The sequence below is a fragment of the Hypanus sabinus genome, chromosome 9 (genome assembly GCF_030144855.1).
Source record: "Hypanus sabinus isolate sHypSab1 chromosome 9, sHypSab1.hap1, whole genome shotgun sequence".
In the NCBI taxonomy this organism is placed as follows: Eukaryota; Metazoa; Chordata; class Chondrichthyes; order Myliobatiformes; family Dasyatidae; genus Hypanus; species Hypanus sabinus.
In genome coordinates, this window is record NC_082714.1 from 114390159 (window position 1) to 114415210 (window position 25052).

At 38.8% G+C, this 25052-nt stretch overlaps 1 protein-coding gene across 4 annotated transcripts in view; it reads right to left on the bottom strand.

Annotated features, from left to right (window-relative positions):
• The window catches only part of znf335 (zinc finger protein 335), a 77809-nt gene that overhangs the window by 36611 nt on the left and 16146 nt on the right, over positions 1–25052 (bottom strand). For all 4 annotated transcript variants that reach the window (XM_059980450.1, XM_059980451.1, XM_059980452.1 and 1 more), the window contains exons 8-14: positions 21872–22133; positions 19594–19774; positions 14446–14558; positions 13827–13845; positions 11544–11660; positions 10594–10670; positions 8061–8221 (exon numbers count right to left, since the gene is read on the bottom strand). In XM_059980450.1, coding sequence (XP_059836433.1) covers positions 8061–8221; positions 10594–10670; positions 11544–11660; positions 13827–13845; positions 14446–14558; positions 19594–19774; positions 21872–22133 — 930 coding nt within the window. The remainder of the gene's footprint in view (positions 1–8060; positions 8222–10593; positions 10671–11543; positions 11661–13826; positions 13846–14445; positions 14559–19593; positions 19775–21871; positions 22134–25052) is intronic.

Sequence of the window (25052 nt, forward strand, 5' to 3'; positions counted from 1 at the left end):
TAGTATTAGGAAATGGTGATTTGATTCTACCTTACTGCAAGATCCAGATTTCATTAAATTTATGAAGGAACAGATTGATTTCTTCTTTTCAACTAATTCCATGGATGACATTTCTTGCGTAACACTTTGGGACATTTTTAAAGCATATATACGTGGACAGATTATCTCCTATTCCATTGGTTTGAGAAAACATATTAAGAAGGAAACTCTTTTATTGGTTGATAAAATTAAAGAAATTGACAAGAAAAATTCGACTGCTCCTAGTAAGGAGCTTTACAAACAAAGGGTTGAACTTCAAATGGAACACAGTTTATTACTTAAATCTTTGATTGAAAATCAATTAATGAAAACCAGATCTGATTTTTATATACATAGTGATAAATCTGGTAAACTGTTAGCTAATCAATCGAAGAATGCTTTGGTTAAACGTCAAATTATTAAGATTCGTCAACAGAATGGTGAATTGACAGTTAACCATGATGAGATAAACAAACCTTTGCAAGATTTTTATACGTCCCTGTATCATTCTGAATTCCCTCATGATCATAATACCATGCATGATTTTCTTGGGAAATTGAATTTTCCAAAATTATCATCAGATGATCTTTCAATATTAGAAACTCCTATTACGATTGCAGAAATTAAAGGGGTTTTTCCTCTATGAATTCTGGGAAAGCACCAGGTCCAGATGGGTATACAGTGGAATTTTTAAAGTGTTTTTCCTCTACTCTTTCTCCTTGGTTATGCAGGGTTTTTGAAGAAGCAATTAGATTGGGTAAACTGCCACAATCTTTTTATAGAGCTTCCATTTCTTTAATATTGAAAAAAGATAAAGACCCTACTGACTGTGCATCCTATAGACCAATTCTCTGATAGGTCGGATTAATGCTATTAAGATGATTATTTTACCCAAGTTTTTATATATATTTCAAGCAGTACTAATTTTTATTCCGAAATCTTTTTTGCTAATGTTGATTCAAAAATTTCCTCATATATATGGCAGAATAAAAATCCTAGATCAGGTAAAAAATATTTACAGAAGGCAAGGAAGGAAGGTGGATTGGCATTGCCTAATTTTAGATTTTATTATTGGGCAATTAATATCCGATATTTGATATGTTGGTTAAAGGATTGGGATTTATCTTTTAGCCCTCATTGGGTAAACCTGGAAACTAAATCTGTACAAGGATTTTCATTGGGTTCTATTTTAGGGTCTTCTCTTCCCTTTGCTCTTTCTAAATTGCAGAAACGAATTGACAATCTAATAGTTAAACATACTTTACGTATATGGTTTCAATTTCAGAAATTTTTTGGGTTGAATCAATTTGTTTTAACTATTCCTATTGTATCCAATTTCTTTTTTCATCCTTCTATTATAGACCAAGCCTATTCAGCTTGGAAGACTAAAGGATTACTACAATTTTCCAGTTTATTCTTGGATAATTGTTTTATGTCTTTTGAACAGTTATCTAATAAATATAATTTGCCTAGATTTCATTTTTTTTTAGATATTTACAGATTAGGAATTTCTTAAACGCTGTACTTCCTACCTTTCCAAATCTTGAGTCTTCGGAGAATTTGTTAGAACTAAATCCTTCTCAGAAAGGTGTAATATCAAAACTCTACAATATAATTATGAAAATACATTCAGAGCCCTTCTATAAGATTAAAAATGATTGGGAAAGAGAACTTAACCTTACTATCCCTATTGAGAATTGGGATAAAATTCTTCAATTAGTGAATTTATCATCTATATGTGCTAAATATTCATTAATACAGTTTAAAGTTGTGCACAGGGCTCATATGTCCAAGGATAAATTGACTCATTTTTATTCCTATATAAATCCTATATGTGACATATGTCATTCTGAGATAGCGTCATTAACTCATATATTTTGCTCATGTCCGCTTTTGAAAAAATATTGGAAAGACATTTTTGATATTATTTCCACGGTATTGAACATTGATTTACAACCTCATCCTATTACTGCAATTTTTGGTTTACCAATGATGGACTCACTCCATTTATCTTCTTCTGCTTGTCGAATGATTGCATTTCTTACATTAATGGCTAGAAGATCTATTTTGTTGAATTGGAAAGAAACCGTATTTCATTGGCTTTCTCAAACTATGTTATGTCTAAATTTGGAGAAAATTGTAAGTGTTGTATTTGACCCTTCTATTAAATTTGAAAAGACATGGAGACCATTTATTCAATATTTTCATATGATACAATTTGACCCTGTTCCAAACTTATTCGTTTTTCCGGTTTTGATTATACATATGTTGAGAGGATTGGAGTTGGCGACACTGATGATTTTGTACTTTTTTAATAGATACTATAAACAGCCCATTATTCGTTATTTTTTTTCTTTTTTTTCTTCTTTTTCTCTTTATTAGTTATTAGGTTGTTAGATCAGTTTTTCTTAGGGTTAAATTTTTTTTTCTTTTTCTCTTTTTTTTTACATATGATATATGTAGTTTTGCTTTGTTTATATGATATCGGTATCATTCATGATTTGGGAAGACTTAGCTATATTGTAACTATTGCTTGTGTATCCTTTTATATTCAGTTTAAATTTGTAAGTTTGTAATCCCACTATGCATTAATCTTGTTGATATTATTATTATTATTAATAATAATAATAATAATAATAGAAAAAGAAAGATGTCTCAGTTAATCATGGCCCCACAATGCTGGCCCTCTTGTTTTTACCACATACAAGCACAATGTGATTTGTTGGTTGCTGTATTTTGCTATCACAAATGTTATTCCCACAGCAGTTATCTTTTCACCAGTACAAGTTCCTATTTGGATATCTGCAGGCTTCAGTTCAGTATCCTTGAAATGCTGTTCAAACTCATTTTGTGGAATGACTGAAACAGCCGAGCCAATGTCCAATTCCATTTTAATTAATTTGCCATTCACATCTGGTGGAAGCTGTACTGCTTGTTTCTTATTAGTTTTCACATTATAAATCTCAAGGCTATCCAGACCTGTGACACTCTCATCATTATCAGATTTTCCATCAACAGCTTACTGATTAGTGCATTCTTTGGAACTGCAATTTGACTTTTTAAATCTTCCCTGTGAAGTCCATTTATTTTTGTCTGCCTGACATGCTCTTTGTATGTGTCCTACTTTGTATTTTCTAAAAGTTTTGCCTTTAAAACTGCATTGGTCTGGTATATGTGAGCCCCTGCCACAGTGGTGACACAATTTATTCAGCCAAGCAGGTTTCTGTTTGATGTTGCAATTTTGCTCATGCTCACTTTCATTCCTGCCTGCAACTCAATTGTGTTTCTGGCTGGGTTTACATTGATACAGCAATTTCAGCTGCTCTTTTAATTGTAAGTTGTGCTTCAGTTAGGAGTTGTTTTTGCATTCTTTCTTGTAAGATTCCACAAACTAAACTATCTCTCAGTGTATCATTAAGCCCATCATTGAACTGACAATGCTCAATCTCTTCAATTTCACCACACAAGCTGAATGAACTCTTCCTTTTGATTTTGCTTACAAATCCTAAAGGGTTTTAAATAAATTGCAAGTGGGAAAGCACATGGCAAAGTCAGAAAGGAATATAGGTTCATAGAAACAGAGGCGTGACTAGGCAAGAAGGAGACAGGTAACATGAAATTACCCATTTCAGTATGAGTTGTAAAAAGTTGCAAGGTCTTGTACACAAATCTCAAAATTATTGTACAGGTGTAGCTGGAAATGAGAGAGATAACTGGCACATTTAACTTTTATTGCCAGATTGGATTGAATCAGCAAGGTTGTTGTAATTTACAGCAAAATCATACTTGGAAGTGCTGTACAGTTTTGGTGTCCTTTAGGAGGTACATGCTTACTTTAGAAGGAGCAGAAGAGTGATTAATTCATGGGAAATGGGGTCTGTCTCAGAGGTCAAGTCTATATTCTCTGGTGTATTGAATAACGAAACATGATCTTATTGAAACAATTCTTTCAAGGTTCAACAGGATGGTGCCAAGAGATTATTGGGAGCTAAAACTGAGGGGTCAAACTCAAGTGATCTGGTTTTTGTGAATGTGTTGAGCAAAAATGTCTTCATTCAGAGAGCATGCAGCATTGTTTCTCTATGTGCTGAAAACTTTTGGACAATGGAGAAATCAAAGAATATAAGGATTGGGTAGGAAAATGTGTTTGCAGAATTTCAGCCATGATTTTATTAAATCATGGGGCAAACCTTATGTGCCACAGAGACCAAATAGAGACTGTGTCTGTCTTAATATTCGAAAGTAATTACTTAACAGCTGTCCTGATGAGAGGCAGTTGTTTCAGATGAATAGCCTAGAAATTGCTTTGCAGTTACAAAGCCACACAACATGGCGTGCAATATAGAACATTACTTTGCATGTTTGCATCTCCTCTTGATCCTTTTCTCACGGGCTAAAACTCCACTAAATAAAATATACTAGAGTGAAATGGCCAAAACACTTCACTATGATTAACTTTGAATCTCCCCAGTTTGAAAAGACAAGTGCCTATTTAATTCAAATACAATCAAATTTTATTACACGTGGTTTTGAGGGAAACATATTTAAAAAAGGCCTGTATGCAATCTTAATTCTTTCTCCTTAGTGAAATGTTGGGTTCTGTTAAAGATAAGCTTTATCGGTCACATGAACATTTTGTGTTAACGACCACAGTCTGAGGATTGTGCTGGAGCAGCCTGCAAGAGCTGCCAGGTTTCCAGCAGGAATGCAGCACATACACTTGGGATTATTAAGTTGTGGGCGTCTTTGGAATGTGGGAAGAAACCAAATCACCACAGGAAAAACACACAGTCATGGGGAAACATATCAAGTTCTTACAGACAGTGGTGGGAATAGAAACTCAGTTGGTGATTGCTGGTGCTGTAATGTAATTCTGCTAACTGCAATACGATTGTGCCACCCTTGGCTATGGAGTTCAAGGTCAATCTCAGCCTTAGCCTCAGGATCATGCGTAGTTGTTGATTTCTGCAGCATCTCACCCTTCTGCTCAAAGTTGCATTGGAGAAGTTAACTAAGCTCCATTATAAAGTAGGGCCTTCATGTATTTTAGCCCACAAGAAAGGTGGTGCAGAGACAGCACTAGCCTCTATTTGTAGGCCTCTTCAAAAAAAAAAAAATGCAGGCATCTATGGACTGCATATCCTAAGCAACTTCCTGTCATTCTGCACAATCTCCATAGCCCTCTATCACCAAGAATATTCACTTTATAAGCATTTTCAGTATGCAGTCATTGAGCTCAGGAACAGGTCATCTATAGAACATTGGACCAAAGTTATTACCCCTCTCAACCCCATAATCCTACCTTCTCGCCATAACCTTTGATGCCCTTGCTAATCACAAAGCTATCAACCTCCATTTTAAATACACCCAATGACTTAGCCTCCAAAGAAGAAATGAATTCAATATATTCACCATCCTCTGGCTAAAGAGATTACTACTCATTTCTGTTTTAAAGGGATGACCTATTTTGAGTCTGTCTTACCTATGGTTCTAGACTCACATACTATAGGAAACATCATCTTCACATCCACTATCTGGGTTTCAATAAGGTTCTTCCCCCTCTCTCCCCCCCTCCCCCCACTATTTTTCTTGGACCAGAGCCTTCAAACACTCCCATGTTAACTCTTTCCTTCTGAGAATCATTCTCGTGAAAATCCTTTGAACCTTTTCCAGTGCTAGCACATCTTTAAGAGCCCAAAACTGCTGACAATGCTCCAAGTGTGGTCTAACCAAAGCCTTATAAAGTCTCAGCATTATATCCTTGCTCTTATATTCCAATTCTCTTAAAATGAATGCTAAAATTGCACTTGCCTTCCTTACCAACTCAACCTGCAAGTTAACCTTTAGGAAATCCTGCATGACTCCCAAGTCCCTTTCCATCTCTGATGTCTGAACATTCTCCATTTAGAAAATAATCCATGCCTTGGCCCCCTCCACCAAAGTGCATGATCATACATTTCCCTACACTATATTCCTTCAGCCACTTTGCCCATTCACCTAATTGTCTAAGTCCTAATCAAACTGTCAGCTTCAACACTACCTGCCACTCCAACTATCTTTGTATCATCTGCAAACTTGGCTAGAAAGCCATCATCCAATTCATTGACATAAAACTCGAAAAGAAGCTGTCCCAAAACTGACTGTGTCAGAACACCATGAGTCACCAGCAGCCAACCAAAAAATTCCCTCTTTATTTCCGCTAGTCAGCCAATCTTCTATCCACGCTAGTACCTTTCCTATAATACCACAGGCTCTTATGTTAAGTAGCCTCATGTGCGGCACCTCGTCAAAAGCTTTCTGAAAACCCAAGTTAACAACATCCATCGACTCTCCTTTATCTACCCTGCCTGTTACTTCCTCAGAGAATTCCAACATACTTGTCAGGCAAGATTTCCCCTTAAGGAAACCATGCCAACTTTGACCTATTTTATCATGTGCCTCTGAGTACCACAAAACCTCATCCTGAATAATGAAATCTGGTTCTTATAGCCAGGGTTGGAATGAGGATAAGCTCCCATTACCTATTAAATGCTCCCAATGGCGTGCACCTGAAGTAGCTTCTGACAACCAAGTTCAGCTCCTGATCTCTACAAGCTACTAAGCCCAATGGAACAGTTTCTACTGACAGGAGAAAGGGCAAAGTCAGGTTACTGGTGCCTTAAATCCAGTTGCTTTGGGCAGATGGGGTTCATCAGCCATGGTTGGCAACTCATAGGAGAAGGAAAACTGATTTCAAACCTCTGCTGTCTTGCAGCTATACCCACTCATGAGGAAGGCTTTGGGAGTAAACCCGGAGGGAAAAATACACAGCTGGAATACCTAAGATAGTCCGATGTTGAGTTCAACACGCAACACCGTTAGGGTCAAGCTGTATCAATCTCTGCCGTTCCTTTGCATTCATCAGATATGTGGGGAGGGGGAGCTTGCTACATGGGCAACAGCTTGCTCTCCATATCAAACTGCCCAGGCTTGTGCACCTAGACAGCTGGGGTGCAACATCCATGGTCAAACCCGTCCTAGGAAGGCCTCAAAGTAATGGAATCCAGCATCTTCCTAACTACTGAAATGAGGCTCTTTCCTATAACTTCCTGTCTTTTGCCTCACTCCCTTTTTAAAGAATGGAGTAACATTTGCAAATACCAGCATATACTGATCCAATTTACTAGCACTTGGTTGCAACCTTTTATGCTTGGCAATTCATGTACTTGTCTAGGTAATCCTTAACTGGTCTCAGCATCTTTGCCTCCACTACCCTCTAGACACTAGTCTAACTAAAGCCCTTGGATCCCCAATATTCCCTAACACCCCATCCCCTCAAATCAGTGGAACAGTCATTCAATAGCAGCATTCCCTTACAAATGGGAGAATATTGCTCATCTTGTGATATCCCCCTTTAAGAGCTGGCTGCAGAGACCCAACTTACAAGGGTAAATGATGGCAGCTATGAGAACCTGGAACAGATGAATAGAATATGCCTCTTCTAACTGATAGAACTTGGTGTTGAAGGGAAACTCTCAATACTCTCCTGTGAACTCTGCAGCTGAAGATGGACCTTTATCCAACTTTCACAAAGGATTTTAGGGTGACTCAGTGTTCTTTTGGAGGCATTAAGATTGAAAAGTCAAAATGCTTCTTCTTCACCTGCTGAGTATTTCCTGTATTTTCATTTTGACAGATGAAAGTTTACAACTTGTTAAAATTTCAATTACCCTCTTCATGCTACAAGAAAAAAAATATGGAATTGCTCAAACCTATTGAAGTGATGTCATACATCGTAATCTTGTTTTTTTTTTACAGTTTGAGAAGATAGCTAAATTCTCATAATTGCTCAAATATATTGAAAAATGAAAACTAAAATAAAGATTTGCCTTGCATTATCTTTCTAAATTCTAAATAGTCCTGAGACTTTGCCACTGCTTTGTGAGGAAGAACAAAGGCAGACCAGAGAATTTTCATTTAAAGCACCTTCCTGCTTCCTGGAACTTCTTGGCAGGAGGAAAAGTACTGAAATTGCAGTAAGAAATCCCCACCCATAAACGCACCTGTATGTTTGATGGCAACGTGAGAAACCAGGAAGTCTTCTTTGATAGTGGAATACTTGCAGAAATCACATTTAAATGGTTTATCTGTGGTATGTGAAAGCTGATGATTGAGAAGAAGCTTCTTATTTTCACAGATGTAATCACAGAACTCACACTTAAATCTATAAAGCAGAACAAAGATTAAATGTATTAAAATGAATGCTGCTCACTGTCTCAATTTACAAAAAAATAATTAGACTCTCTGTTCACCATTGGCAATATCAACATTTATTACCATCTTTATTGATCTTGAATGTCTTAATCACCTATTTCAGACTCAATACACATTGCTTTGGGACTATGGTCATATGAGGACCAGATCATGTAAAGGATGGCAGGATCCCTCTCCAAAGAACATTGGGGAATCAGATGGACTTTCATAGCAGTCTGGCAGTTTTAGGGGAACTATTTCCAATACTACCCTTTACCCTGTACTCACTGGAGTTTAGAAGAATGGGGGAGGGTGGAAATCTCATTGAAACTTACTGAATACTTAAAAGCCTAGATAGAGTATATGTGGGGAAGATGTTTCCTATAGTGGGGGAGTTTAGGACCAAAGGGCACAGTCTAAGAATAGAAGGACATCTGTTAGAACAGAGACGAGGAGGAATTTCTTTAGCTGGAAGGTGGTGAATCTGTGGAATTCATTGCCACACACTGCTGGAAGCCAAGTCATTGGGTAAATTTAAAGTGGAGGTGGATAAGATTCTTGATTAGTAAAGGTATCAAAGGTTAGGAGAGAAAGTAAGAAAATGGAATTGAGAGGGATAATAAATCAGCCACAATTGATTGGCTGAATGGCCTTATCCTGCTCCTAAGTCTTATGGTCTTAAATGCAAGACTGACTTAATCAACCAGTTTTAAATTTCCAAGCTGTCCTGGCAGGGTTTGAACACATGCTATCTATGTCACTGGATAGCAATTCATCAATTTCACAACTACGTTATAGCTCCTGACATTTATCTTTTATAAACTAATTATTTTTCAAAGTAGCACTGTCAGTTCTATTATTCTTTGACTGCTAACCTCAGCCTTCCAGTCTAACTATGCCCAACCTCTATGATCTACCACTGACTGGGCTATCTGTGCAGCCAGTTACTGTCTGGGGGAAAATGGCAGTGAAGCCCCCACCCCCTCACCCACTGCTAATTTTGACTGGATTATCAGATTATCTTGGCTAAAGTTCAGCAGCACATTTCCCTACCAACTATACAAACAATACTGAGAACTCATGAGACACAAGGTTCCCAAAAGTTAAAGTAAATGCACAACCATAAGACAGAAAACAATATTTACCAAGTGCATCGACACCTTCTGCTGCCAGATATATAATCATACAAAATCATTTGAAGTAAACTCAGGTTAATTGTTATGGCAAAAATGTTTTTTTTAAGTTTTCGATTCATTTCCTAGTACTGGTGTTCCACTGTCTTTCTATACAAACTTCTTTTTACATTTGAATTACCCTTCAATGCCTCATATTTCTCTCATCACACATCCTCTGGGTGCTCCTGTTTACTCCAACGTTTATTTCAAAGACGTACAGGTAGTAAGCTGGGAGCTGCTATGGCGGCTCTGGAAGCACAGTGACATTTGCAGGCTGCCCTCAGCACATCCCTGGTCTGTGCAGGTCAATGACATAAACAGTGTATTTCACTTTATGTTTCAATGTACATGTGACAAATAAAGCTAATCTAATCTTTCAGTTTTTACATGTCTCAAATTTTACCCATCAAAGCTTTAAAGCAATCAAAATAATTAAAAGCAATAAAAATTGAAAACTGAAACATCTACCTAATACTTGAAACTGTCAATTAAATATCTAGCAACTTCCAAGTTCCAGAGAATCCTACCCTTATTTATATAGCATCATTGTGTTCTAGCTAGTGCTCCTTCCCCTTCACCCTCCTTTTTACTCTAGCTTCTTCCCCCTTCCTTTACAGCCCTGAAGAAGGGTCTCAGACCAAAACATCAACTGTTTATTCATTTCTATTGATGCTGCCTACCACAAACATGTGAATGACTGGAAGATGTAATCATTCAGAATGCTACAGAAAATAAAAAAAAGACTTCAGATGCCGGAAACCTAAAATAAAGACTGGTTTAGGTTTCAAGCATCTGCAGAATCTCTTGTGTTTATTACTGTGTAATGCAACTCTTAGAATTCAGGTAATTACATGCTTCATTCTCTCTAAAGCTAATACTTTCATCCAAAGACATGTCACTAAAATTGCTGAGAATACTTCAGGCATACACAACTTTGTTGCTGCATTGAAGCGATTCCTAAAGTAACCTATTCCTAAAGTTTATTATCCTTTATATATGAATAAAATATTTCACCTTGCTACTCCTAGAACTTCGGAAAGGGGGGGGGGGGTCTTAGGTTTTACCATTGTATAGAACATCTTCATAATCCATTAGCACATTTAACCAGCAGTATGGTCCAGCTCAGTGGTATCCTGTGTTGCAATGTAGCTCTGGACATCAGGCTTACCTGCTGTTCCCAACAGATTGAATGTGGGTTAGTAGATGCATCTTGAAGGTGTATCTCTTTTTGAATGATTTTCCACACTGTAATAAAAAGGTTTGAGTGTAAAACAGGTCACACGGTCTAAACCTGCATTCCACTGAATGTCAGAATCATGAGTGTGCAGTATAGAAGCAACCACTTTAGCCCACCATATTCTTTTCAACTAATGAATCCATACCAATCTTACATTCCAGCACTCAGCACAGTCCTGATACCGAAAGTATCTTAAACACCTACTGTATATCGACCACCCCCTCAGAGCTGATTCTAAACACATGTTCTTCCTCAGCTATCCTCCAAATATCACACCTCTTAACTGAAACATTTGCCTTCTGGTTTTGGGCACTTCTGCTGTGGGAAAGTTACTGCATCTATCCTATCTAATACTGTACATCTCAATCAGGTCCCTGACTTCCTCCACTCCAACACAAAAGAATGGTGTGTATCCAATCTTTCCTCAAAAGTGATGGGATCTAGTCTGGGCAACATCCTGCTGAATTTCTTCTGTATCCTTCAAAGTGTAATCATATTCTCCTTCGTGGGCAACCAGAAGTGTACCCTCTACTCTACCAGATACTTAAGTTGAACTTTAATCTCCAATCTCTAATCTACCTCCAAGCTAATAATAGCAGGCATCCTACATGTTCTCACTCACCTTTTAACTACTAGTGCTGCTACTTTCAGGAATCACTGGACAAATTGGTCACTTCGTATTCCTTGGGGTCTCGTCACTTGCTATGTACATCTTAGTTTTATTATCCCCCCAAAAGTGCTTTAGCAAGGTAATGATCAATTTAAAAGTATATAATCACACACAAAGTATATCAAGGTGGACTTTAATCTAACAACAAAAAAGTGTGAGCAATTTACAAGAATTTTTTGAGCAGTTAGAACAATAGAAGACATGCTCAAACCTTATCACACATATGGGGCTTCTCAGCACTGTGTGTTTTCAAGTGCTGTGTTAGTCTCTTCTGCATGGGATAGACCCGATAGCAAACAGGACAAGGGTAGGAATTCACCTTGGGCACCTGCAGGGACAATTCAAACATAAAGGATGAACTTATACTAAACAAGGATTTTTTTTAAAAACACAGAATTTGCTACACAGTGGAAACTATGCAGTGGAGATTTAACTGCATTAAATCATATTAAGATACAGTCCTTCAATTAAAACCCAAACTGTACAGCTCAGTCAGAATATCCAGATTAGTTTTTCCAGGCATGACCAGTTTTTAAAAAAAGGGATAAGGAATCACAAAAATTAGGTGATTATTTTCTACAGCCTTACCCAGAAGAGCATTCCACACTCACAATACCAAGTTGTTTGAGTAAAAAAAAAATCCTTTTCAATCTTAACAGGAGGAAGAGAAATGGCATTGCATTATTAGGTTTAGGGACTAAACAGATTCTGAAACATAAAGAGAATAAACCTTCAATGAATCAAATGGCCTTTCATGAGCTGTCATTCTGTGAAGAAGACAAGTACAGGAACTGAAGAAAGAGCAAGTCCACTGCCAGTGGGAGAAAGTCCAAACTTCATTTTGCAAAATTTACTAAGTACAATTTCTCCAAATTTATGCTTGAATTGGAGCTGTGCCTTCTCTCAAGACTAACACAGATTTAGTCACATGTCCCAAATTGCTAATTAGGGTAGTTAAAAGAAATCTGGACCCAATTACAATTAATGTAATCATGATTAAACACAACTCAATATGACAGAAGTAATTGTTACTTCTTAACACTTACAGGAAGTGTGAGATTTTTTTTGTAAAGTAATAACAGTTTGAACCTGGCTCCAATTCCATGATTGATTGTGGCCTGTTGTTGCCTACCTTAATTTAGTATTGCCCTGAATAAAGCTCTTCCTTTATCCTTCACAGGCTTTCAAAATACATTTAGTTACACTTCAACATACATCACATTAACAAAACAGAAGGCGAAGTAGACTTCTTGCGCCATTTTTATTTCATTACCTGAAACTACTATCACTACTAACATTCTCAAACAAACATGCAAGATTTCATCTTAGATTTTTAGAACACTAAATATTCTTCCAAGACCCATTGTGGTTGGAGAGGGTTTTTCCAACTTTTTTTAAAAAAAAGTTTGCATTTACCAGCCCAAAATGGAGGTAATGGTTTATTCTTCTTGAATTATTGTAATCTATTGGGTATTCTTTGTGCAGATTTGATATAATCAATCACTTCAGAAGAGATCATGAAAAGAATTTTTGCATATAAGTTTGGGATGTGATTACATCAGTAAAACAGGGCAAGAAAAATAGAGATCCTTCTTAAAGATCAGTAAATAAGGGAAATTCTCCCCATTGTAGCTTCAATTGGAACAGAAGTCTAACATGAAGCATAAACACAACATGCGGCCATTAAGAGATCATTTCCACGGCATCAGGTTTTCAGATACAAGCCAGAATCCATTTCTCCCCCTCGCTCTCACTACTGTTTGAATCAATTTAACATAGCACAGTACAGGCCCATAATGTTATGCTGATCTTTTAACCTACTTTAAGTTCAATCTAATCCTTCCCTCCCATGTCGCCATTCTCAAGTCTGATTGCTCCCTTTCTATTTCTGACCTCCACGTACACACCAACTCAGTGGACAATCCCTCCGTGGTGTCCTCCCTTTCTGCAGCTGTGATATTATTCTTGATTATTAATGCCTTTCCTCGACCCTCTTACATTCCTCCCTGTCCATTTTAAAACATCCAAGCCACAGAAAATCCAGCAGCCACTGTTGCCCTTGTGACAGCCAAGTCTCTGTTATGTCTACAACATTGTAGTTTCATGTACTGACCCATGTTCAAAGTTCATCACCCTTGCTCTTGATGTTTTTATGCATTATACTAGGCGCACTTCAATCCATTCCACTAACTGCAATTTTTCCCTTTCCACTGTCTATCCTTCCTCACCGCCTCTCTAAACATTGAATCTACCTGTACACCAACAGCCCCATCCTCTGACGCATCACTGATTCCCATCCCCGTCAAATTTGTTCCAATTAATAGAGGTAGCAATTAGCAAACAATGAACTGAAGTCACATCCAAATGCTCAGTTTTTCCTATTACAATGCCATTCGAATGCTAGTAGTAAAAAGGGGAATATAAAAAATATGAAAACAAATGTTAAATTACCCAAGCTCTACCTAGACCTTGCTAATGCTTAATGAACACTTACCAAATCAGCTTTCTTCTTTCTAGGAAGGAAGAAAAAGAAAACAAAAGGTCAGACAAAATTAAATATTCTCTGGGAAAAAGAAAGCAAGCATATCCGGTCTGCTTGTAGGGCTTCCTGCCTTAAAAGCATGATGGCACTTGTACATCTTTTATTAGGTGGTTTTCTCAAATGGATCTCCACAAACACTTGCATGATTGACAATGCCCGGTCAGAGCTTGAAAATACAAAATATATCTATAACATTAAAACCAGTCTGGAGATAAGCCCTTTCTGATGCAAAGTCATTCCGCTGCAGCATTCATTCTGTTAGTATTTCTACAGATTCAGCCTAATGTGCTCCATATCCCTAGCAGTTTCTGGTTTTAATTTCACCTTTAGCCCAATTTGTGTTGTAGTAATGCTAGTTATTTTAGCAAGTGTAACACTTATAATAATGTTGGAAAATGGTCAGAAAATGAGTAGAATTAATCTTTGGATTTAGAGATAGAACTCCCATACACTTTATCCTTAATCCAAACAGTCCCTTCCCTTAATCTCTTATATTTAGAATTAAGAATAGGAAAGCTCAAACCAATGCGGAACCACAGTTTGCAAGAGACAAGTTTGTGCTTTAGCTCACCGCTCCTTTGTGTGAATTGAAGAGTGCCTGAGAACATCCTTCTTGTAAACACTCGTATAATCACATTCCTCACATTTGTATGGCTTTGTTCCAACATGATTAAACATGTGCTCCTGTCGGACAGTCATAATAAAACAGAAGGATATGTATTGAAGAAGTCCGTCATTTTAAATGTATTTTCATTCTCTTTTAATCCATTTCCAATGGTTGCATAACATGCAGTCAAACTGTGAATATATGTAATTATCTCTCCTGCTGCTCTTGAATGAACTAGAACTACTTAGCAGAGGCAAAGCACAAACCGACACCAAGTCTTCATTGGGCTCATTTGTGAGATAAGACTTAATTCAACATAACTTGAATTATATCACTCAAAATTTCCCTTTCCTCAATACTTGCAACCACTCTCTTGCCATGATGTGAATACTAGGTAGCAATCCAGACAAACTCTGGGTGTATATCACTTCTTTAACCATATTTAGTTCAAACCACAAATGACCAACTTTACATCTTATAGCTCAGAGTATCACAGCAGCCCTGTTGATATGGCATGGAAGGAGACTACTTGGTTCTCTGGATCCATACTGGCTCTCTGCGAGAGCAATCCAGCCAGTCCATCTCTCCAAAGTCTTACAATCCCTCTTTTCAGGCACTTATCTAGTTCCTTTTTAACATGCCTCTACCTTGACAATTTTGGGTACCCTCAATCTATTCAGAAAAATTCCAGCTCCTCTGATCTATCCAGAACTGAAGACCCCTATCTCGAATTGTTTAAATCACCCACACCTCTAGAAACAACATGCCCCCATTTCCTATTCCTGTCATCTTTAGTCCTAAATAACATGGCCAATTAGTCAGATAACAGGAAACTCTGCACAAAAGACCTGCATTCGCTATAGGGCAACAGAGTCTTCTACACAGGATCCTTGTAACCAGAGGATTTTCACTGGAGTGGGTTGGGCTTGGATCCTGACCTATCATCTGAGCCCAACCCTCCAACACAGTGTCCTGCTCTATCAGCGACAGTTCATGAGTGATCACAGCAACATTGCACAATTGTGGCGTTGGTTAGAATGTGGGGTGGGGTTGAGATGGAAGAGGAAGAAAAAATATAATCTTCAGACAGTTCATAGAGATTTATTTCATAAGGCATTGTTTAGACCACATTAGAGTATCGTGAGCAGCTCTGGGCCCCTTATCTAAGAAAGGATGTGCCGACATAGGAGAGGGTTCAGAATGACCCTGGGAATGAAAATATTAATGTATGGGAAGCATTTGATGGTTCTGGGACTGTACCCACAGCAGTTCAATAGCTAATAGGTGCAGAAGTAGACCATTTGGCCCTTCGAGTCTGCACCATCATTTTGAGATCATGGCTGATCATCTACTATCAATACCCGGTTCCTGCCTTGTCCCCATATCCCTTGATTCCCCTATCCATAAGATACCTACTCAGCTCCTTCTTGAAAGCATCCAGAGAATTGGCCTCCACTGCCTTCCGAGGCAGTGCATTCCAGACCCCCACAACTCTCTGGGAGAAGTTTTTCCTTAACTCCGTCCTAAATGTCCTACCCCTTATTCTCAAACCATGCTGGACTCTCCCAGCATCTGAAACATATTTCCTGCCTCTATCTTGTCCAATCCCTTAATAATCTTATATGTTGCAATCAGATCCCCTCTCAATCTCCTTAATTCCAGCGTGTACAAGCCCAGTCTCTCTAACCTCTCTGCGTAAGACAGTACTGACATCCCAGGAATTAACCTTGTGAATCTATGCTGCACTTCCTCTACAGCCAGGATGTCCTTCCTTAAGCCTGGAGACCAAAACTGTACACAATACTCCAGGTGTGGTCTCACCAGGGCCCTGTACAAATGCAAGAGGTTTCCTTGCTCAATTCCCTTTGTAATAAAGGCCAACATTCCATTAGACTTCTTCACTGCCTGCTACACTTGCTCATTCACCTTCAGTGACTGATGAACAAGGACTCCTAGATCTCTTTGTATTTCTCCCTTACCTAACTTTACACCATTCAGATAATCTGCCTTCCTGTTTTTACTCCCAAAGTGGATAACCTCACACTTATTCACATTAAACGTCATCTGCCACGTATCTGCCCACTCACTCAGTCTATCCAAGTCACCCTGAATTCTCCTAACATCCTCATCACATCACACTGCCACCCAGCTTAGTATCAGCAGCAAACTTGCTGATGTTATTCTCAATGCCCTCATCTAAATCGTTGACGTAAATCGTAAACAGCTGCGGTCCCAATACCGAGCCCTGTGGCACCCCACTAGTCACCACCTGCCATTCCGAGAAACACCCATTCACCACTACCCTTTGCTTTCTATCTGCCAACCAGTTTTCTATCCATGTCAATGTCTTCCCCCCAATGCCATGAGCTTTGATTTTACCCACCAATCTCCTATGTGGGACCTTATCAAATGCCTTCTGAAAATTGAGGTACACTACATTCACTGGATTTCCCTTGTCTAACTTCCTGGTTACATCCTCAAAAAACTCCAATAGATTAGTCAAGCATGATTTACCCTTGGTAAATCCATGCTGGCTCGGCCTAATCCTATCACTGCTATCTAGATATGCCACTATTTCATCTTTAATAATGGACTCTAGCATCTTCCCCACTACTGATGTTAGGCTGACAGGTTGATAGTTCTCTGTTTTCTCCCTCCCTCCTTTCTTAAAAAGTGGGATAACATTAGCCATTCTCCAATCCTCAGGAACTGATCCTGAATCTAAGGAACATTGGAAAATGATAACCAATGCATCCTCAATTTCCGGGGCCACCTCCTTTAGTACCCTAGGATGCAGACCATCTGGACCTGGGGATTTGTCAGCCTTCAGTCCCATCAGTCTACTCATCACTGTTTCCTTCCTAATGTCAATCTGTTTCATTTCCTCTGTCACCCTGTCCTTGGCCCATCCATACATCTGGGAGATTGCTTGTGTCTTCCTTAGTGAAGACAGATCTAAAGTACTTATTAAATTCTTCTGCCATTTCTCTGTTTCCCATAACAATTTCACCCAATTCATTCTTCAAGAGCCCAACACTGTTCTTAACTATCTTCTTTCTCTTCACATACCCAAAAAAGCTTTTGCTATCCTCCTTTATATTCCTGGCTAGCTTGCGTTCGTACCTCATTTTTTCCTCCCCGTATTGCCTTTTTAGTTAAGTTCTGTTTGTTTCTTAAAAATTTCCCAATCATCTGCCTTCCCACCCACCTTAGCTCTGTCATACTTCCTTTTTTTTTAAAATGCTATGCAATCTCTGACTTCTTTTGTCATCCACTGTGGCCCCTTTCCTCCCTTTGAATCCTTCCTTCTCCGGGGGATAAACTGATTTTGCACCTTGTGCATTATTCCCAAGAATACCTGCCATTGCTGTTCCACTGTCTTTTCTGCTAGGATATCCATCCAGTTAACTTTGGCCAGCTCCTCCCTCATGGCTCCATAGTCTCCTTTGTTCAACTGCAATACTGACGCCTCCGAGCTGCCCTTATCCTTCTCAAATTGCAGATAAAAACTTATCATATTATGATCACTACCCCCTAATGGCTCCTTTACTTCAAGATCGCTTATCAAATCCTGTTCATTATATAACATTAAATTCAGAATAGCCTTGTCCCTGGTCAGCTCTCGTACAAGCTGTTCCAAGAATGCATCCCTTAGGCACTCTACAAACTCCCCATCCTGGGGTCCAGCACCAACCTGATTCTCCCAGTTCACCTGCATGTTGAAATCCCCCATAACTACTGCGACATTACCTTTGCCACATGCCAATGTTAACCCCCTATTCAACTTGCACCGAATATCCATGCTACTGTTTGGTGGCCAATAGACAACACCCATTAGGGTCCTTTTGCCCTTACTGTTCCTCAATTCTATCCACACAGACTCCACTTCTCCTGATCCTATGTCCCCCCCTTGCAAAGGACTGAATCTCATTCCTCAGGGCCACCCCACCTCCTCTGCCCACAGTTCATAAGAATGAGGGGCATCTCATTGAAATCTAACAGATACTGATAGAGTGCAGGTGGAGAAGACGGTTCCAATAGTGGTAGTGTCTAGGACCAGAGCACACAGCTTCAGAATAGGAGGATGTCCCTTCAGAACAGAGGCAAGGAAAAATTCCTTTAGCCAGCCGGTGGTGAATGTGTGGAATTCATTGCCATGGACAGCTGTGGAGGACAAGTCATTTGCATATATTTAAAGTGGAGTTTGATTAGTTCTTGATTAATAAGGACATCAAAGGCTACAGGGAGAAGGCAGGAGAATGGGTTTGAGATGGATAACAAAATCAGCCATGACCAAAGAATGGCAGAGTAGAGTCAATGAGCCAAAAGGGCCAACACTGCTCCCAAGGACAATTCCTGGAATACAATTTTAGTAAGAGCTTGGACAGTGTGTGGAGAATTGTACTAGAATGAATTTCACTTATTGGAGAAACTTGACTGTTCTCTTCAGAGCAGTGTAGTCCAAGAGACTTATGAAAAAATAACTGCAAAATTGAGTGACCTTAACGAGAGTGAACTAATAGAAACTATTAATAAAAAACACAAAATGCTGGCAGAACTCAGCAGGCCAGACAGCATCTATGGGAGGAGGTAATAATGACGTTTCGGGTCGAAACGCCTGCCAGTATTTTGTTTTTTTTATTTATTTCCAGCATCTGCAGATTCACTCGTGTTGTAATAGAAACTATTTTCCAGTCTTAGGACAGCTAGAAATCAGAGGACACAAAGAAAGGGTTATATGGGCAAAGAAACTAGATTGGAGAAGAGTTTTTGTTTTTCAGGAATTAAATGTTATATACCAAAATGCATCATTTAAAAGGAAAAATACAACAACTGTCAAAGCAGGAGTTGTATATACTGGAAACAGAAGTATGGTGTTATGATGAGTGCAGTGGGAGTAACTACACAATTAATGTGTTGGCGTAAATAGTTGTCTCCTTTGCAGCAATAATTGACAGCACATCTTAACAAAAGCTGGCTGACAAAAATCACAAACAAAAAAAAAACTGTGAAGAAGTGGATTTAACACAGGCAAGTGTAGTTGAACTGATGAGAAGCACTACTTAGTGTTGTTTCCAAAACCTCCAGAAGTTCATTTAACTTATCACTCACCTTGAGTGATGACCATCGCTTACAACGATAGCTGCACTGCAAGCACTTGAAACGTTCTGGATCATTCCCTTCATGAGAGTCAATGTGAAATCTCAAGTCTTCTTGTGTTAGGAAGCGGGATCCACAGATCCGGCAGTGGTGGGGTCTCATCAGGGGCTTGCTTGACCTATAGTAATTGTATCTTTGTGCCCATACAAAAAAGAAGTTTGTATTCAAAATTTAATAAGTTTCTAATTTTTTTCCATGTACACACACACACTCATTTTGTGCTATTATTCCTAAACTTTACAAATAATATAGATTGCAAGAAAGACTTCAATACGACTGTCCTCAGAACTCGTAGCTCCATTTTCAAGACCAGGGATTTGTGATTATTGTAGAATTAAGAGGTTATTGATGGAATACATTTTATAGTTTTAATGTGTTTATGAAGGTCGAGTACCCCTATACAGACTGCTTGGGCCGAAGTGATTTGGATCTTGGAATATTTGCATTTATATAACGAGATAGCTTGGGGATGGGACCCCAAATCTAAATAGAACGTCAATTTACATTACATATATAGCTTATACATATACCCTTAAGGTAGCTTTACATAATTAATAACTTTGTGCATGAAACAATAATGTACACATTGAACCATCAGATAGGTAAGCTATCACAACGTCGGCCGGCCAGGTGGATATTCAGTGGCTGTTTGGCATCGCTGTCATTCCTGACTCTGAAGCAGTCGTCGTCTTGCAATTGTTCATCACATGTGCAGCCATCCAGCATGCTAGATTTTTATCAGTGACGATCGGCAAATTCAATGCATTTCTCTACTGCTTTGTAATCAGCAGAGTCCTTATCACCACAAATCTTTAAAAATTTAATGCTGTGTCTTTTCTTAAATTCCTGCAGCCAGCCTGCTGAATATTCACAATTACCTTCAACTCTCAGTTTGGCGTGATAAATCTTTGCTTGTTTCATGATCAGCATACCGTTAAGCAGCACATGAAGCTGACAAATCCATTCTTTCAATACACAACCAAGATCTTCATTTTTCGCTTTATGTGGTATTTTTCTATTTTTCACTAACTTCTGTTCATTACTTTCAACACAGAACAGTTTGTCAGTCTAATTCTTCAGGTTGTAGACAGTGGTCATTCTAACACTGCATAATCTGTCAGAAGCTTCACATTTACACTGCTGTGAAGTTTTTCCAACAACTTGACTTTGTGTTATAGATAAACAAATGCTTCCTATTTTTCTTTTCACTACTCATAGGGATAACTGTGTACCTTTTCTGACATTTCCAATAATACCTTCACAGCATAGAACATAGAATAATCACAAAACACATGGTAATTATTGCAAGTAATGCATGAAGATCCGGCTATGATGACAGCAGAAAATTGGCAACAGGGTCCCACTCAGGGTATGAGGTCACTTCTCTATGATTGCTGAAAACAAACTGTCAGCAACAGGGCCCCACACAGGGTACGTGAATTGTCTGTGGTGCACAGAAATCTGTGCACTGCTGGGAACCTTCTCTGCACCTTGTGGAATTTTCCATTTGTGACATCATTTTAGCTCTCAAAAAATTTCGGATTTGGGAGGTTTTCGGAAAAGGAGAGCTCAACCTGTATACGGGAGGTGGAGGAGGCGAAAACAAATATGTTTCACTAACCTTCCATTCAAAAATAACTTAATTAGCATTACCAGTGGTAAAGGTATTGAAAAATCCCAGGATTAGTGCCAACACACTTCTGAGTATCTTTAATCATCTTAATGGCTTCTAAAACTGGATTTACTGACAAAGGGGGAAGAGATGTCAAATGATGCCCAAAAGTTACTATTTTGAGTACATGATCTCACTGAAAAGATATCTAATCAAATATATTTTAAGCAAGACAAATAATCAATGTGAAGCAGATATGCTGGATCTGGCAGATTAGTTTCATGAATAAGTGATCTGGCAAACACCAAATGTATTAAACATCTCAGTGGGTTTATCAATTGGACTTTTTGGAGAACCTGTGTCTTTGAACTCAGTCATGATAGCTGCAATTCTTGTAGAAACATTAGGTTCTCTAAACTAACTGCATTCACATTCACAGCCTGATGGATGTTGAACTAAAGTATAAATACAAAGATGTCCTGTGCTTCAAAAACTTTTCCATTTGAACGACTTCAAAATATCCCCCTCCTATTGCTAGGATGAAGTTTGAGTGTAGGAATGCTGCATTTTCAGGCCTCTTAACGCTGCATCAACAATTTCAAGCAGCAGATGGCTTACCTGCGGCCCAGGTACCCTCTGTATTTCCTCCTGCCGAACCTTTTAGGTGGGCGGCCTCGCCTTCTCATGTGTTTGTAAGATGGCTCGCTGGTGTTCGATGATGGATCTTTGTTCTCAGAATCAGACTGGCTGATCCCGGATTCTGCAACCTCACTGGGTGTTGGAACATCCCCATTCTCTTGTGCAGTGGAACTGGCTGCTTCAGAGGTCTGCAGATCCATTGGGTTGGACTGAGAAGTAACAAGAGCCTCAACTTCTGCTCCTATTCAAAAGAAAAAAAAACAATTGAGGTGGAATTCCGATACTCAGTGGAGCCAGAATGGAGGACTGAGAGTCCAAGATGTTGATTTGAGAAGGTGATTTTAAAAAGGTAGGAAGAGATGACACAAGATGGAAGGATTTACAAAAGGAAATTCCAGGATAGAACAGGTGGTTGTACAGACCCTGTCGCTAATAGTGCATCTGCAGCAATGAAAACATAGTATAGATGAGAGCCAGAAAGATTCTGATGTTGTACCAGGGTTGAGGACTTTGCAAATTAACATTTAGCAGGCCAACAGAGGTAAATAAGCTGACAAAAGGAGGAGAGAATAGGCAACTGGAACATTACCAATTTAGAATGCCGCAAAGTACTGCACAAGTTGAAGCTTTTTTAAAAAAAAAACAGGAATTAGAGAAGGCCAACATGAATACCATTAAACCAGTGTGAACTGAGGTTCCATGATTGTGATCAAAGTTGTGATTGTGTGAGATTTTAATTTTCCACACATAGACTGGGAAGCCCATTCTGTAAAAGGGCTGGATGGTTTGGAGTCTGTAAAATGTGTGCAGCATAGTTTTTTGCAGCAATACATAGAGGTACCGACTAGAGAAGGGGCAGTTGGATCTCCTGTTAGGGAATGAGATAGGTCAGGTGACGGATATATGTGTTGGGGAGCACGTCGGGTCCAGTGATCATAATACCATTAGTTTCAATATAAATAAGGAGAAGGATAGGACTGGACTCAGGGCTGAGATTTTTGATTGGAGAAAGGCTAACTTTGAGGAGATGTGAAAGGATTTAGAAGGAATGGATTGGGACAATTTGTTTTATGGGAAGGATGTAATAGAGAAATGGAGATCATTTAAAGGTGAAATTTTGAGGGTACAGAATCTTTATGTTCCTGTTAGGTTGAAAGGAAAGGTTAAAGTTTGAGAGAGTCATGGTTTTCAAGGGATATTGGAAACCTGTTTTGGAAAAAGAGGGAGATCTACAATAAATATAGGCAGCATGGAGTAAATGAGGAGCTCGAGGAATATAAAGAAAGTAAAAAGAATGTTAAGAAAGAAATTAGAGAAGCTAAAAGAAGATACGAGGTTGCTTGGTCAAGTAAGGTGAAAATAAATTCAAAGGGTTTCTACAGTTATATTAATAGCAAAAGGATAGTGAGGGATAAAACTAGCCCCTTAGAAAATCTGAGTGGTCAGCTATGTGTGGAACCGAAGGAGATGGAAGAGATTTTGAACAATTTCTTTTCTTCGGTATTCACTAAGGAGAAGGATATTGAATTGTGTAAGGTAAGGGAAACAAGTAGGGAAGTTATGGAAACTATGACAATTAAAAAGGAGGAAGTACTGGCACTTATAAGGAATATAAAAGTGGATAAATCTCTGGGTCCTGACAGGATATTCCCTAGGACCTTGAGGGAAGTTAGTGTAGAAATAGCAGGGGCTCTGACTGAAATATTTCAAATGTCATTAGAAACGGGGATGGTGCCAGAGGATTGGCGTATTGCTCATGTGGTTCCATTGTTTAAAAAGGGTTCTAGAGTAAACCTAGCAATTATAGGCCTGTCAGTTTGAAGTCAATGGTGGGTAAATTAATGGAAAGTATTCTTAGAGATGGTATATATATTTATCTGGATAGACAGGGTCTGATTAGGAATAGTCAGCATGGATTTGTGCGTGGAAGGTCATGTTTGACAAATCTTATTGAATTTTTTGAAGAGGTTACAAGGAAAGTTGACGAGGGTAAAGCAGTGGATGTTGGCTATATGGACTTCAGTAAGGCCTCTGACAAGGTTCCACATGGAAGGTTAGTTAGGAAGGTTCAATCATTAGGTATTAATATTGAAGTAGTAAAATGGATTCAACAGTGGCTAGATGGGAGATGCCAGAGAGTAGTGGTGGATAACTGTTTGTCAGGTTGGAGGCCGGTGACTAGTGGTGTGCCTCAGGTATCTGTATTGCGTCCAATGTTGTTTGTCATATACATTAATGATCTGGATGATGGGGTGGTAAATTGGATTAGTAAGTATGCAGATGATACTAAGGTAGGAGGCATTGTGGATAATAAAGTAAGTTTTCAAAGCTTGCAGAGAGATTTAGGCCAGTTAGAAGAGTGGGTTGAACAATGGCAGATGGAGTTTAATGCTGATAAGTGTGAGGTGCTACATTTTGGTAGGAATAATCCAAATAGGACATACATGGTAAATGGTAGGGCATTGAAAAATGCAGTGGAACAGAGTGATCTAGGAATAATGGTGCATAGTTCCCTGAAGGTATAATCTCATGTGGATAGGGTGGTAAAGAAAGCTTTTGGTATGCTGGCCTTTATAAATCAGAGCATTGAGTACAGGAGTTGGGATGTAATGTTAAAATTGTACAAGGCATTGGTAAGGCTGAATTTGGAGTATTGTGTAAAGTTCTGGTCACCAAATTATAGAAAAGATATCAACAAAATAGAGAGTACAGAGAAGATTTACTAGAATGTTACCTGGGTTTCAGCACCTAAGTTACAGGGAAAGGTTGAACAAGTTAGGTCTTTATTCTTTGGAGCGTAGAAGGCTGGGGGGGACTTGATAGAGGTATTTAAAATAATGAGGGGCGATAGATCGAGTTGACGTGGATAGGCTTTTTCCATTGAGAGTAGGGGAGATTCAAACAAGAGGACAAGATTTGAGAGTTAAGGGGGAAAAGTTTAAGGGTAACACGAGAGGGAATTTCTTTATTCGGAGAGTGGTAGCTGTGTGGAATGAGCTTCCAGTAGAAGTGGTAGAGGCAGGTTCGGTATTGTCATTTAAAGTAAAATTGGATAGGTATATGGATAGGAAAGGAATGGAGGGTTATGGGCTGAGTGCGGGCCAGTAGGACTAGGTAAGGGTAAGCGTCAGCACTGACTAGAAGGGCCGAGATGGCCTGT